A 13,161-nucleotide genomic window follows, 5' to 3' on the forward strand; every position below is an offset into this window, starting at 1 on the left:
AAGCCTGTGTGAGAACCTACTTTGTTGGTGGGTTGTTGTTTTAGCTCTAGCTGGTATAATAAACTGGGAAGTGCAGGTATAAACTCCCTTTTCACACAGTTATGTACACTAATGAGATTTTCTATATTTTGGTTACCATGTTCAGTGTCATGTATTGCAGATTTACACCACTTCAAACTACACCCACAAAATTAAACACATTTATACTTTTCTGAGATTGTGAGTTAAAATAGAGCATGTATTGATATTGAGCTATTTGGTTGATGATGCTGTGTGCCATCTATTGATCTTTAAAAGTATTCTACTGTTGTGTGTTTGTGCAGGTCATCTTTGGGAAGTCGAGTTGTGCTGAGTTCATGAAAGAGGCATTCACCCCCATCATCTACCACAACAAGTATAATGCCTTTCCTTCCTGTTTCTTAAACTCCCCTCCTCACGCTTGTTGAATTCCCTTCAGAGTTCCTTGGCTAAGCTGAGTATTTAACTCCGCCCTCAATCCCTCAGGTCTCCTGAGTTCTACGAGGAGATGAAGCTGAAAATTCCTGCCAACCTCACAGACAACCACCATCTTCTCTTTACCTTTTACCACATCAGCTGCCAGACCAAACAGAACACTCCTCTTGAGACTCCTGTGGGCTACACTGTGAGAAACCTCAACCCAGACTCACTGTACTGTTTGATGGTTCCCTCCTTAGCCTGGCCGTCAGTAAGAAACGGATCTCCTTCTCTTTCCGCCCGCAGTGGATCCCTTTAATGCACCACGGACGACTGCGCACGGGCTCTTTCAGTTTGCCCGTCTCTGTAGAGAAGCCCCCGCCCAGCTACTCTGTGCTCACCCCCGATGTGAGTGTGTTTGACAAGAATAACAAATATCACCGCGAACGCTCAGTATGCAAGTTGACTGAGTTAAATGGGTCGCGTGTCACTCTGGCAGGTTCAGCTGCCAGGCATGAAGTGGGTGGATAATCACAAAGGTGTGTTCAACGTGGAGGTGACAGCAATGTCCTCAGTGCACACACAGGTACACAAATATCTATTTTACCTTACTGTTTTTACTTGTCTGTGAGCGTGAAACATGCATGGGGTTTCTAGTCAGCTCTGTAGTGGGAAGTTGGCAGTAGAACTGAGTGCGACTCTTGTTTGAATCCTTTAAATTATGATGACTGCTTATTGCCAGCAAATGAGAGTGGGAGTCACAATTTCCATTTGTTTATTGAAAATGGATCAAAAGGAGCATTTGCTCTCAGAATTGTAATCTTCGCAGTGTTTTGTTTCTCCTCTTGCCGCCTCCTACGTAAAATATTAAATGATAGGTTGAGTAGAAATTGTTTTCCACATAACGTATACTTAAGGCATCTATAAATCATCAAGATACAGTATCTGCTATCCTCAGTAATAGCTTTGTAAATTGCAGATTAAGTGTTAAACGTAATGATGATGTGGTCCATGATATGACATTTCCTGGATTTGTTTTTATTTTTTTTAATGCATTCTCATACACGAGTGGGTGAAAGCACAATTGTAGAGTGCCGTTGCTCTACTTAGTGGGGATTTTACCCCCATGTTGAGAGAACAACAACCTGGTAGAGGATTTGATCCAGCCCGCCATACATTTCTAAAAATAAAACCTCAAAGAACTGTTATTTAAAAAAATCGTTTAGCCCCCAAATGCTCATCATAAGATATTTGCGTGATTTTATTTGCATCATCCATCCATTTTCTATAGTGCTTGTCCTCATTAGGGCCACATATTTGGGTAAGAGGTGGGGTACACACTGGACTGGTCACCTGTCAATCTCAGGGTACATATAGACAGACAAGCATTCACACTCACATTCGCACTTATGGCCAATTTTGAGTCTTCATTGAACCTAACGTGTGCTTTTTGGACGTATGAGGAAGCAGGAGTACCTGGAGGTAACTCACACAACCACGGGGAAAACATGCAAACTCCACACAGAAAAACTCAAGCCCAAATCTGCACCTCTAACGTCAGAACTCTGAGATGGATCTGCACCTTCATCAGCGCATTGTTCTGCTTCTGTCAAAAAAATAGTTTTAATTAAATAACTAATGCCCATCCCAACCACGGATCCACACATTTACGGATATTATGTCAACAGCAGTTTTGCCTTAGGGCCAGATGGCTCCATACTGGGGGGGAATAAAATCCAATTTAAAAACTTCCTTGTATTTATGATTTTGGATTAATTTCCTTATTTGGATTAATTTCCTTAGTCTGTGTGGTTTGTTGGATCATTACGTCATATTTTTCCTGCCTTTAGTATGGCCCTCGAAATAAAGAAATGGACCCTACTGGGAAAAAGGTTTCACACCTGCTTTAGGCAAAACAAATTATACATTTGTCAAAATTGTTGAGTTTTTAAGGACAACGATACACATACAACAAATAAAACTGTCACCTATGTTATGGATATAAAACAATGATGTTTATTGTCATATGCTCAGTAAAAACACAACGGTAGCACCGAGCAATGGAAGTCTTAATTTGCTAGTCTAGTCTTAATGTGAAAATGATTATAAATCCAAAGAAAATTTCATTGAGATGTCCAATATTTAAATGCGTGCCTTCTATAATATCTAAATAGTAATATATCCCCCAGGACCCCCACCTGGACAAGTTCTTTACTTTAGTCTACGTGCTGGAGGAGTACACCTTCCCCTTCCGCCTCAAGGACGTCATCATCACCGAGGCCAACATGGAAGGCGAGCTGAAGGCCAGCATGGCCGCACTGAGGGGAGCACTGCTGGACACCTGCGTTAGGTTCCTACACCAGCTGCTCAACAAACTCATTCAGCTTATCATCTACCCTCCGGTCATTGCAGGTCAAATTGGTGAGTGCGTGTTAACATTGAACTCTTGTACCACAGCTTTAGTTGATTTTTGTTTCCTCGTGAGCCATGTGTGCAATTTATCCCACCGCGACAATAATTATTGTTCTTGGCTCGTCCGCAGTAAATCTTGGCCGCGCTGCCTTTGAAGCCATGGCTCTTTTGGTCAACCAGATCCACAAGAATCTGGAGGGCAACCAGGACCAGCATGGACGCAACAACCTGCTGGCGTCCTACATTTATTACTGCTTCCGCCTGCCAACTGCTGAGCCAGCAATGCTGCCGCCAAGTAAACTGTTAAATCCAAGAAAGAAAAATAAGAGTCATATCATTGGACAAAACTTTTCTGCTCGTTTACATCAGCCAAGTGACACGTCTTTTCCCGCCATTTCCACCAGCAGCTGGCACTCTATCCTATGAGATGCCGTTGCAGTACGCCACCTTCTCCAGAGCGACGGGCCGCCCCAGCAGCCTTAACCTTGCTCGCTCAAAAAGTATAAGCAACTCCGACCCTGACTTGGCCAGCACTCCAGTTTCTCCTGACGAAGAAGTGCAAAGGATCATCGGCAGCAAGGTACCTTACTTTTATTTGGTCAATAATTCTTGATGACTCATGTTAAGCCTTTTTTTCCCATTTATTGATTCATTTTCACTTTTATTTTCTGTCCCATAGATTGTTTTGACTGTCTATGACTCATTTCTTGGTTGTCATAATGTATTTTTTATATATTTAAAAGAAAACAAAGATACATTTTATGTTGGTGTGTCATTTTCACTGGCTGTTTTTGGAATTCTGCAATTACTGTTCTGCTTTGCCTCAATTCTTTCCAGCAGAGTCAGTTAGCAATTATGTTGTATTACGTCATTTAATGTCAATTACGCTTTGTGCTTCTCTGTGTTTGTGTAGCTACAGTCTTTGTTTCCCCCCTTCCTTGCTTTCAGTTGCTATTGTTCCCCAATTTTCGCTTTTATGGCAATTACCAAACAATTATTCACTGTGTCCTTGCCTCCTGCCACACTGTCTGCCTGTGTCTGTGCGTGTGTATTCTTGTGTCAGGGCATTGATCGCTCCCACTCCTGGGTAAACTCTGCTTGTGCCCCTGGGGGCTCCAGGGCTGTACTACGTCGGAACCCCAACTCCAACTGTGAGCTCAAGCAGGTGCAGAAGCTCACTCGACCTTCCCACCCGCTTCCATTGCGGTTTAGAGCTGCACGACTCATTTAGATTTTTTTTTTTAGATTTTAGATTTTTTTTTTGTAGATTTTAGATCATATGTGATGTAGAACCACATGAACAGATTGATCAAATAATATCATGTAAGGTGTGTACACATCCTGCATTGATGTTCCCTAATGTTCTGCCCTTTTAGTCATGACATGTAGGCATAGCTAAAACAGAGGATTTAGAGATGCTCTCATCTGTTAGCAAAAACAAACAAGCGTTCTTAGATTTTTCGTGCAGCCCTTAATTTGGTGGATTATCTCTTAGCAGTCCTTTCCTATCTCTGTGCTCCACAGGTTGCTTCTCATTCTGCATGCTGCATCCCACCTGCTTTTGTCATCATTTCTCTGTTGCTTCCCGAACTGCTTTTTGCGTTCTTGCATGTCACACGTGTAGTTCCATTTGTCACACCCACTTTGTCCTCATCTGTGTATGTATGTATGTATATGTATGTATATATGTATGTATATGTATATACATATATATATATATATATATAAATATATATATATGTGTGTGTGTGTGTGTGTGTGTGTGTGTGTGTGTGTTCACCTCACCATCACGCCAAGTTAGGCAACCGATCGCAGCAACAATCGCATGTCTGCCATTCTGGACAGCGTGGCCTCATTTTCGGTCCCTGTGAGGCAGTTTACAAAAAAGGTAAAACGCGTCTACCAAACCAATTCATCAAGTCTTTGTGTTTCATCAACTCTTTGTTTGCTTAACAATCCTCATTATCATTCTTTACACGCCTGTTCTAATTAATTTAGTATTTTTTGTTGGGCATGAATTCCGCTCATTAGGTTTATCCTTACGTTCTCTAAAACCTGCTATGTCTCGATCAATGTCTAGCTGCTCCACGAAGAGCTGGCTCTACAGTGGGTTGTCAGCACCAGCAGTGTGAGGGAAGCGGCACTGCAGCAGGCCTGGTTCTTCTTCCAGCTCATGGTCGGCAAACATTTGAGATGGCGTTCTTCCCGCAGAGGGAAAGTGACATTATCACAGAGCTTCTGTTGTTTGCAGACAAAAAGCATGGCCCAGCATTTGTTCCTCACTTCGAAATTGGACATTCCCCGGCGGCAGCGCTTCCCAGACCGCTTTGTGGACGACATTGCTGCGCTTGTCTGTGCCATCAGTGCAGACATTGCCAGCCGATACCACAAGGTAGAAAGGACAGAGTTAATCTAGCAAAATAAACTTGCAAATGTATGTTTTAGCATTGTTTATCCATCTATCCCCTTTTTATTTATTTATTTATTTATTCTTTGTTTCTTAACGGTCAGGATGTGGAGCTTGTGGAGAGGTTAAATAGCAGTCTGGCCTTCTTCCTCAATGATCTGTTGTCTCTCATGGACCGAGGCTTTGTGTTCAACCTCATCCGCTCCTACTACAAACAGGTACCCCTGTTGCTCATCGCTGTTGTATTTCAATACAGATGCGCCCATGCCTTTAGTCATAGTGCTTTTGAAACAACCTTGTATCTTAGATTGGCAACAAGTTGCACATGACACCGAACCCTAGCTCTCTGAATGCTCTGCGGATGGACTTTATGCGAATCATTTGCAGTCACGAGCACTACGTTGTCCTCAACCTGCCTTGCTCCACTCTCAGCCCTCCGGCGTCGCCTTCCCCCTCCACGTCCTCCACCACCTCACAGGTATTTGAATTAGGTACACCTGCACCTAATGCAGGATCAAAATCTTTGCCTTGACAAATATCGGCATTTTGGAGACTGGTACAGAAAGGTGTATTTTGGGTGCAATGTTATGAGGAGCAACACATGTAGATGGGTAATAATAACAATACTTACAGGCATATTTTCTTTATCCTCTGCGGAGAACGACTAACATTACTGACATACAGAGGAGCTGAGACCGTCTCCATGTACAATATTTCTGTATGTCTGTATTACACTGCCCCCAGTTGGAAAAGGCACACACCAGAAGGCGCAGCACAATGTCCATTAAATTGAAGCAAAAAATGAGGTCAAAACGGTTTAATTTCTCTACATTGTATTTAATTATGTCATTACTGGATGTTTTCATAAAGTACAATATTATAGAGTGCTATTTTTCATATTTAAAAAATACATCATGAAAATATTTTGCCGTTTAATGTTTTGGGGAGGCTGGAACGGATTGTTATTTCCATTCATTTTGATAGGGAAAAATAATTCGCGATACGAGTGTTTTGACTTATGAGCGTGGTCATGGAACAAATTAAACCCATATCTCAGACTGCTCTCGTTTTGGATCGCTAAAATATCTCTATCAAATGACTGAGTGTGTTAAATGATAAGATTTATCTGTCATGTTTGCTCTCCTCTCATTTTTGCCTTGGTGTTGTATGTGCAGAGTTCAGCATTTTCCAATATGGTGCAAGACCAAGGCGTGGCGACCATGTTTGAGCTCTCTGTCCCATTTCGGCAACAGCACTTCCTGTCTGGCCTGCTGCTCACTGAGCTGGCGCTCATACTTGATCCTGAAGGAGAAGGGTCGCCTATGATTTGTTGCCTCATCAAAAGCAATTATTATTTATGTGTCGCTTGAATATTACATGTTTTTCTTTTTTTTAACCCCTGCAGGGTTTTTTTCCTTCATAAAAAAGCTATTTGCGCAGTTCACTCCCTGCTGTGCAGCCATGATTCCGATCCGCGCTACAGCGACCCTCAAGTCAGAGCTCACGTCGCTCAGCTGTACCTGCCCCTCCTCCCTATCGTCACGGAGGCCCTGCATCAGCTTCATGACTTTTCGGGTCAGCAACCGCTTTTTGGAGATCTGTTCAAAATGTCCACCTCCTCAAGATTCACAAGCTTTATTGCCAGCAGTACGGCACCTGAGAGAGATTTTCTCATTTCTTTGCAGACTCCACGCTGTCTCGAGTCCGCCATGCCCACGCCAACGATGCTGACATAGACGGTAGCAGCACTATCAGTCAGTCTGTTGCCATGGCAATTGCCGGCTCCCCATTGCCGCATGCCAAGGTTAACCCGTTTGCAATTCCCACAGTGGTGAGACTACACTACAGACGTCTCTTGTAAAACCACATTTGCAGTTCTATTATTTTCACACGCTTTCACTGTCTTCCCCAGGCCGGGCGTCAGGGCAGCTCTCTGTCTGCCGAGTGCAGCCGAACTCTCCTGGCGTGCTTCCTTTGGGTGCTGAAGAACGCAGATGCTGCTCTCCTGGAGCGCTGGGTATCAGATCTGTCAGTGCAGCAAATCAACCGCTTATTGGATCTTTTGCATCTCTGCATCTCCTGCTTTGAATACAAGGTTTACAAGAAGCGGACTACAATGACTGAATTCCCACGTCACTCCATCCAGATGCTTAATTTCTCTGATTTCTTGTGCTCACAGGGCAAGAAGGCTCTGGAGAGGATCAACAGCCTGACGTTTAAGAAGTCTCAGGACATGAAGGCCCGTCTGGAGGAGGCCATTCTCGGTACCATAGGTGCTCGTCAGGAGATGGTGCGCCGTTGCCGAGGTAAAAGATAGCGTGAGAGTACAGCACAGTATGCATGTGTCAGGTATGCTTATGGCGTGTGTTCATGGAAATTGCGTTGTGCTTACGCATGTAGAGAGGAGTCCCTATGGCAGCCAGGAAAACGTCCGGTGGAGAAAAAACGTCACTCACTGGAGACAAAACACAGACAGGGTCGACAAGTATGTTTGCTCTTTGCATACATTGACGACAAATTATAGCGAGTACCCACATATTTATGGCTCTACATTTGCATAGTTGCACATTTTTAGGGGAACCATATCCTCCTATTTTTTGAAAAACTCAACCATTTGCTGTTTTTGTGCTCAGGCCAAGGCAATGAAAGGATTGCTTTGTCGCTATCTTGTTGTTAGCTGAAAAAAAAATCAATCAATTAATCCTATGTTTGACATGTTCTGGTTTGTTTGCGGTCCTTCAATACACCTCAACCACACAGTCAAAATGAAATTAGTTTTTTGCGTCTCTCACAATGCAGCTACTAATAGCCTGTGTAGTCTTCTTTGCTGTTCGCTGATATTCCCTTACTTTATTTTTGTGTTTAAATACCAAAAAATGAGTTTATTGACTTAAACCGTTTTTGTAAATTGCTACTGTGTCTTTTTGTTTACCTGTGTGTAGGCATGTCGCAATATTTACTGTATCGTCTTATCGTTCGATAAACAAAATGGAAACGATAGTTTTTCCGGACTCGATAAATTGTCATTGTTGTGGTGAGCCGGCGCACGGAGCACACAGTGAGGGAGTCGGACTGCTGTGTCATTAGCCGCTAGTGGGCTCATGGAACGCCGGCTGACCGGTACACTCTTGCCGGTGTTGGTTCCGTCCAATACTCCATAGCTTTTCTCCATGGGTAATGCCTACATTCACACAACACAGACATGAAAGGGAAAGTTAACTGTTTTTTGTGTTCGTGAGCTAGCTTGGGAGCTAATGACTAGCCTGCAAGTTAACGAGTTAAGGAGCTTAACAGCTCGTTCCATGGCGGCGATGTCGTTTAAAACATCAGAGCTTCACTCTGATTTGTTGTTCGTGTTAGTCCCCAATTAACACACACTGGGACGTTACCCATTTATTAAGCATAACCTCAGTGGCACGTTATTGAGCAAATAGTTGACTACAGCGAACGTCCACTTATATTTGATTGACAGGTGAAGGGCTCGTCTTTAGCGGACCAACCACCCATGGAAACTTTTTTTTGTCATTCCGATTAAAATAATTCAGATTGACGATCTCTGGTCAACTGTTTACATGTGAGAGGATCTATTACGCGCCAGTGTATACATGTGCACTACTCAGAACCGCCGTGTGGCATGCGTACTTTGTTCATGATTATGCAATTACAAACCAATTTTAGCGGGGGTGTCAAATATTTGTGGATTTTCGCTATGGACGGCAGGGCTCAGTCCCGATCCGTATCACAGAACACTTTTCTAAGTACTGATCATTTGTACTTATACTTCAAACCAGGACTAAGGCTGAGGTGGAGCAGGAGTCTTTGGTGGATGGAAACCTATCTGCAGAGGCATCTCTGATAGTACTAGATACACTGGAGATTGTAGTCAAGGTAAATTGACCTTCAATTATCCTTTAACGTCACATGATATGACGATATTAATGTCTTTCATTTCCTTTTATAGACTGTAGTGGCATCGGAGCTGAAGGAAAGCGTGTTAGGTGGCGTGCTGAGAGTTCTTCTCCACAGCATGGCAGGGAACCAGAGCGCCCTCTTCCTGCAACACTGCTTTACGACACAGAGAGCTCTCGTCTTCAAGGTATGTACTGCATGTGCTCGGCAGTCTATTATTGTTAGTTAAACAAATATTTTAACTGCATTTATAGCTGCAAATTAATAGATAATACATCGTAGCAAAAGGATTGTTGGTTTGTGTTAAGTTTCCAGAGATGTTGTTTGAAGAGGACACGGAGCTTTGTGCCGACCTGTGCCTTCGTCTGCTGCGCCACTGCAGCAGCAGCATCGCCTCCTGTCAGAAGTCACGCCTCTGCCTCGCTTTACCTGCTCATGAGGCAAAACTTTGAGATAGGAAATGTAAGTATAGATGTTGCTGATCCTAAGCCAACACAACATTTATGCAGAGATATGTCTGTGGAATTATACAAAACCTGTGTCTTTTCTGCCTTTGGAGCAGAATTTTGCCCGAGTAAAGATGCAGGTTACAATGTCGCTGTCCTCGTTGGTGGGAACCTCGCAAAACTTCAACGAGGAACATCTCCGTCGGTCTCTCAAGACCATCCTGACTTACGCCGAGGAGGATGTGGAGCTGCGTGACACCCCCTTTCCAGAACAGGTATGGATAACAACTAATCTTTTGAGCACTCCACTGCTTGGTGAGACACATCACATGAATTGTGATTGTGGCAATTATTGCTCTTTTTTCAAGGTTCAAGATCTGGTGTTCAACCTCCACATGATTCTCACAGACACTGTGAAAATGAAGGAACATCAGCAGGATCCTGAAATGCTCATTGACCTGATGTACAGGTAATGTGATATACATCTAACTCAAATCAAACTTCTCTTTTTTTCTGGTGTTAATTTTACACTTGATCGCTCCAGGATTGCAAAAGGCTACCAAAACTCCCCAGACCTGCGCCTCACGTGGCTTCAGAACATGGCAGGCAAGCACTCTGAAAGAGGGAACCACGCCGAGGCGGCTCACTGTCTTGTCCACAGCGCCGCTTTGGTAGCGGAATACCTCAACATGTTGGAGGATTGCCGCTACTTGCCTATTGGCTGTGTCACCTTTCAAGTCAGTGCTAGGAAAGTGAGATAATTGTGACCCCACGCCCCCCCAAAAGCGGCGCTCACTCTGATTTCATGTTTTTCTACCCACCCATAGAATATTTCCTCCAACGTGCTGGAGGAGTCAGCTGTATCAGATGATGTCCTATCACCAGAGGAGGAGGGTATTTGTGCTGGAAAATACTTCAGTGAATCAGGCCTGGTGGGCCTCCTGGAGCAAGCAGCTGCCTCTTTTAACATGGTGCGACTAGCATTCTCTAAGGACAGACTGGCTGGCCAGGCTGTGTTAACACAGCACATGGCCGCAATATTAATACGGCCAAAGGGCCGCATGTGTCCAACCGTGAACTTCCTTTTGTGCTTCAAATCCAGGCTGCCATGTATGAGGCCATAAATGAGGTGTACAAGATTCTACTACCCATCCATGAAGCTAACCGAGACTTCAAAAAGCTGGCTACGGTCCACGGGAAGCTGCAGGACGCCTTCAACAAAGTTTACAACCAAGTAAGCTGTAGCATCACTTCAAAAAAATATCTATAACTTCAGATTCTTCTCGTGTTCTTATTTTTCTTTTCATCTCTTGCAGAGTTCAGGATGGGAGGTAATGGTTTAATTTACAAATGTAATGGTATTCAGAATGTTTAAATATTTAAACGAGAATAGCAGTACTTTATTGTGTGTAAAAAATGCTTTGCCTGGTCATTTATTTTCTATTGACATTCTCTTTCTTGGTAATTGCTTGGTTTCGTACTGCCAACTGTTTGATTGACGGGTGAGTGAACATGAGATGCCTTCACTTGTATTATTTTTTTCAAATCTTGAATAAATGTGACTCATTACCCTCCCCAACACCCCCAGTGTTCAGAGGATGTTTGGCACCTACTTCCGGGTGGGTTTCTATGGCTCTCATTTTGGGGACCTGGATGAACAGGAATTTGTCTACAAAGAGCCATCAATCACCAAGCTGGCTGAGATCTCTCACAGACTTGAGGCACGTCCATCACTAGAGAAACCGATTGAGATGATTTATAGATACTAAAGAGGAATCTCTCTGGCACGCAGGAGTTCTACTCTGAGAGGTATGGGGACGAGGTGGTTGAAATAATCAAGGACTCCAACCCGGTGGACAAAAGCAAACTGGATGCCAACAAGGTAACACGGGCTGCTCATCAGGGGTTTCTCCAGAGGTGCGCAACCTGCGGCGATTTTAAAAACGAAACGGAATTGTGAGAAAAATCACCAAAACATTTAACGCACAAATACTCATAGCAGTTCACATTTGTTTGACGATTGCATCGTATATTTGCTGCATCTATTTTGGGGGGGATTCATTGGACCTTGATCGGGAAAAAGTTACCCATGCCCATGATAAAAAGCCTCCATTGTGTGGGCGGCTGAAATTTAAAAAACAAAACAAAACTTGAATATGTGGGACTGTAACACATTCATTTTATTTAGTTTGTTATCTGGCTTCTATGTGGACTTTGATACAGGTGTATCTCATTAAATTAGAATATTGTGGAAAACTATTTCAGTACTGTAGTTCAATTCAAAAAGTGAAACTCAAACTCGGTCCAAGAGTTTGAATGTCTCAATCCATCCATTTTCTATACAGCTTGTACTTATTAGTGGCACGCCCTGGAGCCTATCCTAGCTGACTTTTGGACAACGGGCGGTGTGCACTGTGCACCCTGTGCCGGCAGCCAGCCAATCGCAGGGCACATATAGACAAATAACCATTCACACTCACATTCACACCTATGGAAAATTTGGAGTCTTCAATTAACCTTACATTATTGTTTCTGGAATGTGGGAGGAAGGCGGGTGTTAGAGTTGAATGTAGGTTATTTTATAGCCATTTAGCTCGCAGAAAGAGAGTTTTCTGCTCATGGACTTAACCCTGTGTTGTCAAGGATGCGACTGATCACTTATCTTCTGTTCAGGCCTATCTCCAGATCACCTATGTCGAGCCTTTCTTTGACACCTACGAACTGAAGGAAAGAATCACCTACTTCGACAAGAACTACAACCTGCGCACCTTCATGTACTGCACGCCCTTCACACTGGACGGCCGCGCCCACGGAGACCTCCACGAGCAGTACAAGCGTAAAACCATCCTGACGGCATCACACGCGTTCCCCTACATCAAGACGCGTGTAAACGTCATTCACAAGGAGGAGGTAGGTGTCGGTCTTTGGGCTTGGTCTGCCAAACTGTAGGATCTAGTCGCTAGTCTTCTACAGCAGGGGTCGACTACATTTATAAAAAAAAAAAATTTTAACTATTTTTTTTCATTAATGGGCAATTATCCATGGATTTTCGCTATTTGCGGCATCTGGCCCAGTTCCTATCCCCCAATAATAGCAGGGGCCCATTTTATAATGTATACGCCTTCATATCGCTGACGTTGAACCGCAACCTCCTATGTCAGAATTTTAGTACATTTTATAATTTTTCATAAATCTTGGTCAGTTCCCACGCCGGTCCATTATTTTAAAAAATTATTGAAGTGTTGAAAATGGCTTGCTCTCCTTGAAGTTGCAATATTAATGGCTTAATAAAGATGCTGTTTTTAGGTTCCCTTAAAGGTGATGGTTTTGGAGATGTGAGGACTCCTTCTGAGCAGCAATATGCATTTAAATTCTTCTGCAGAGGCCGCTTTAAGCCATTGCTATGGGGTTTATTAATTCACGCGCTGTTTGGGTCTGACACAAATTTGACAGTTGGACATGCAGTCCGTTTATTTTCTCGTACATCTTTCATTGCGATAATTAAACTCCTGTACGTTTCCAATCACTTTCAATGCACATTCACATGGCAGC

General features: G+C 43.4%; 1 protein-coding gene across 1 annotated transcript in view; it reads left to right on the forward strand.

Annotated features, from left to right (window-relative positions):
* Positions 1 to 13,161, forward strand: part of LOC133414372 (dedicator of cytokinesis protein 7-like) — a 31,142-nt gene that overhangs the window by 12,519 nt on the left and 5,462 nt on the right. The window contains 31 exon segments of the mRNA XM_061699665.1: positions 324 to 394; positions 505 to 643; positions 742 to 843; positions 935 to 1,021; positions 2,625 to 2,856; positions 2,978 to 3,142; positions 3,252 to 3,427; positions 3,911 to 4,012; positions 4,928 to 5,023; positions 5,099 to 5,239; positions 5,359 to 5,472; positions 5,562 to 5,732; positions 6,430 to 6,569; positions 6,660 to 6,829; positions 6,940 to 7,085; positions 7,167 to 7,349; positions 7,434 to 7,560; positions 7,655 to 7,739; positions 9,046 to 9,142; positions 9,216 to 9,350; positions 9,472 to 9,561; positions 9,563 to 9,625; positions 9,726 to 9,884; positions 9,978 to 10,078; positions 10,154 to 10,346; positions 10,437 to 10,580; positions 10,712 to 10,843; positions 10,926 to 10,940; positions 11,205 to 11,330; positions 11,402 to 11,491; positions 12,283 to 12,519. Of these exon segments, the coding sequence (XP_061555649.1) occupies positions 324 to 394; positions 505 to 643; positions 742 to 843; positions 935 to 1,021; positions 2,625 to 2,856; positions 2,978 to 3,142; positions 3,252 to 3,427; positions 3,911 to 4,012; positions 4,928 to 5,023; positions 5,099 to 5,239; positions 5,359 to 5,472; positions 5,562 to 5,732; positions 6,430 to 6,569; positions 6,660 to 6,829; positions 6,940 to 7,085; positions 7,167 to 7,349; positions 7,434 to 7,560; positions 7,655 to 7,739; positions 9,046 to 9,142; positions 9,216 to 9,350; positions 9,472 to 9,561; positions 9,563 to 9,625; positions 9,726 to 9,884; positions 9,978 to 10,078; positions 10,154 to 10,346; positions 10,437 to 10,580; positions 10,712 to 10,843; positions 10,926 to 10,940; positions 11,205 to 11,330; positions 11,402 to 11,491; positions 12,283 to 12,519 (4,029 nt within the window).

This window comes from Phycodurus eques, chromosome 16 (assembly GCF_024500275.1).
Source record: "Phycodurus eques isolate BA_2022a chromosome 16, UOR_Pequ_1.1, whole genome shotgun sequence".
NCBI lineage: Eukaryota > Metazoa > Chordata > Actinopteri > Syngnathiformes > Syngnathidae > Phycodurus > Phycodurus eques.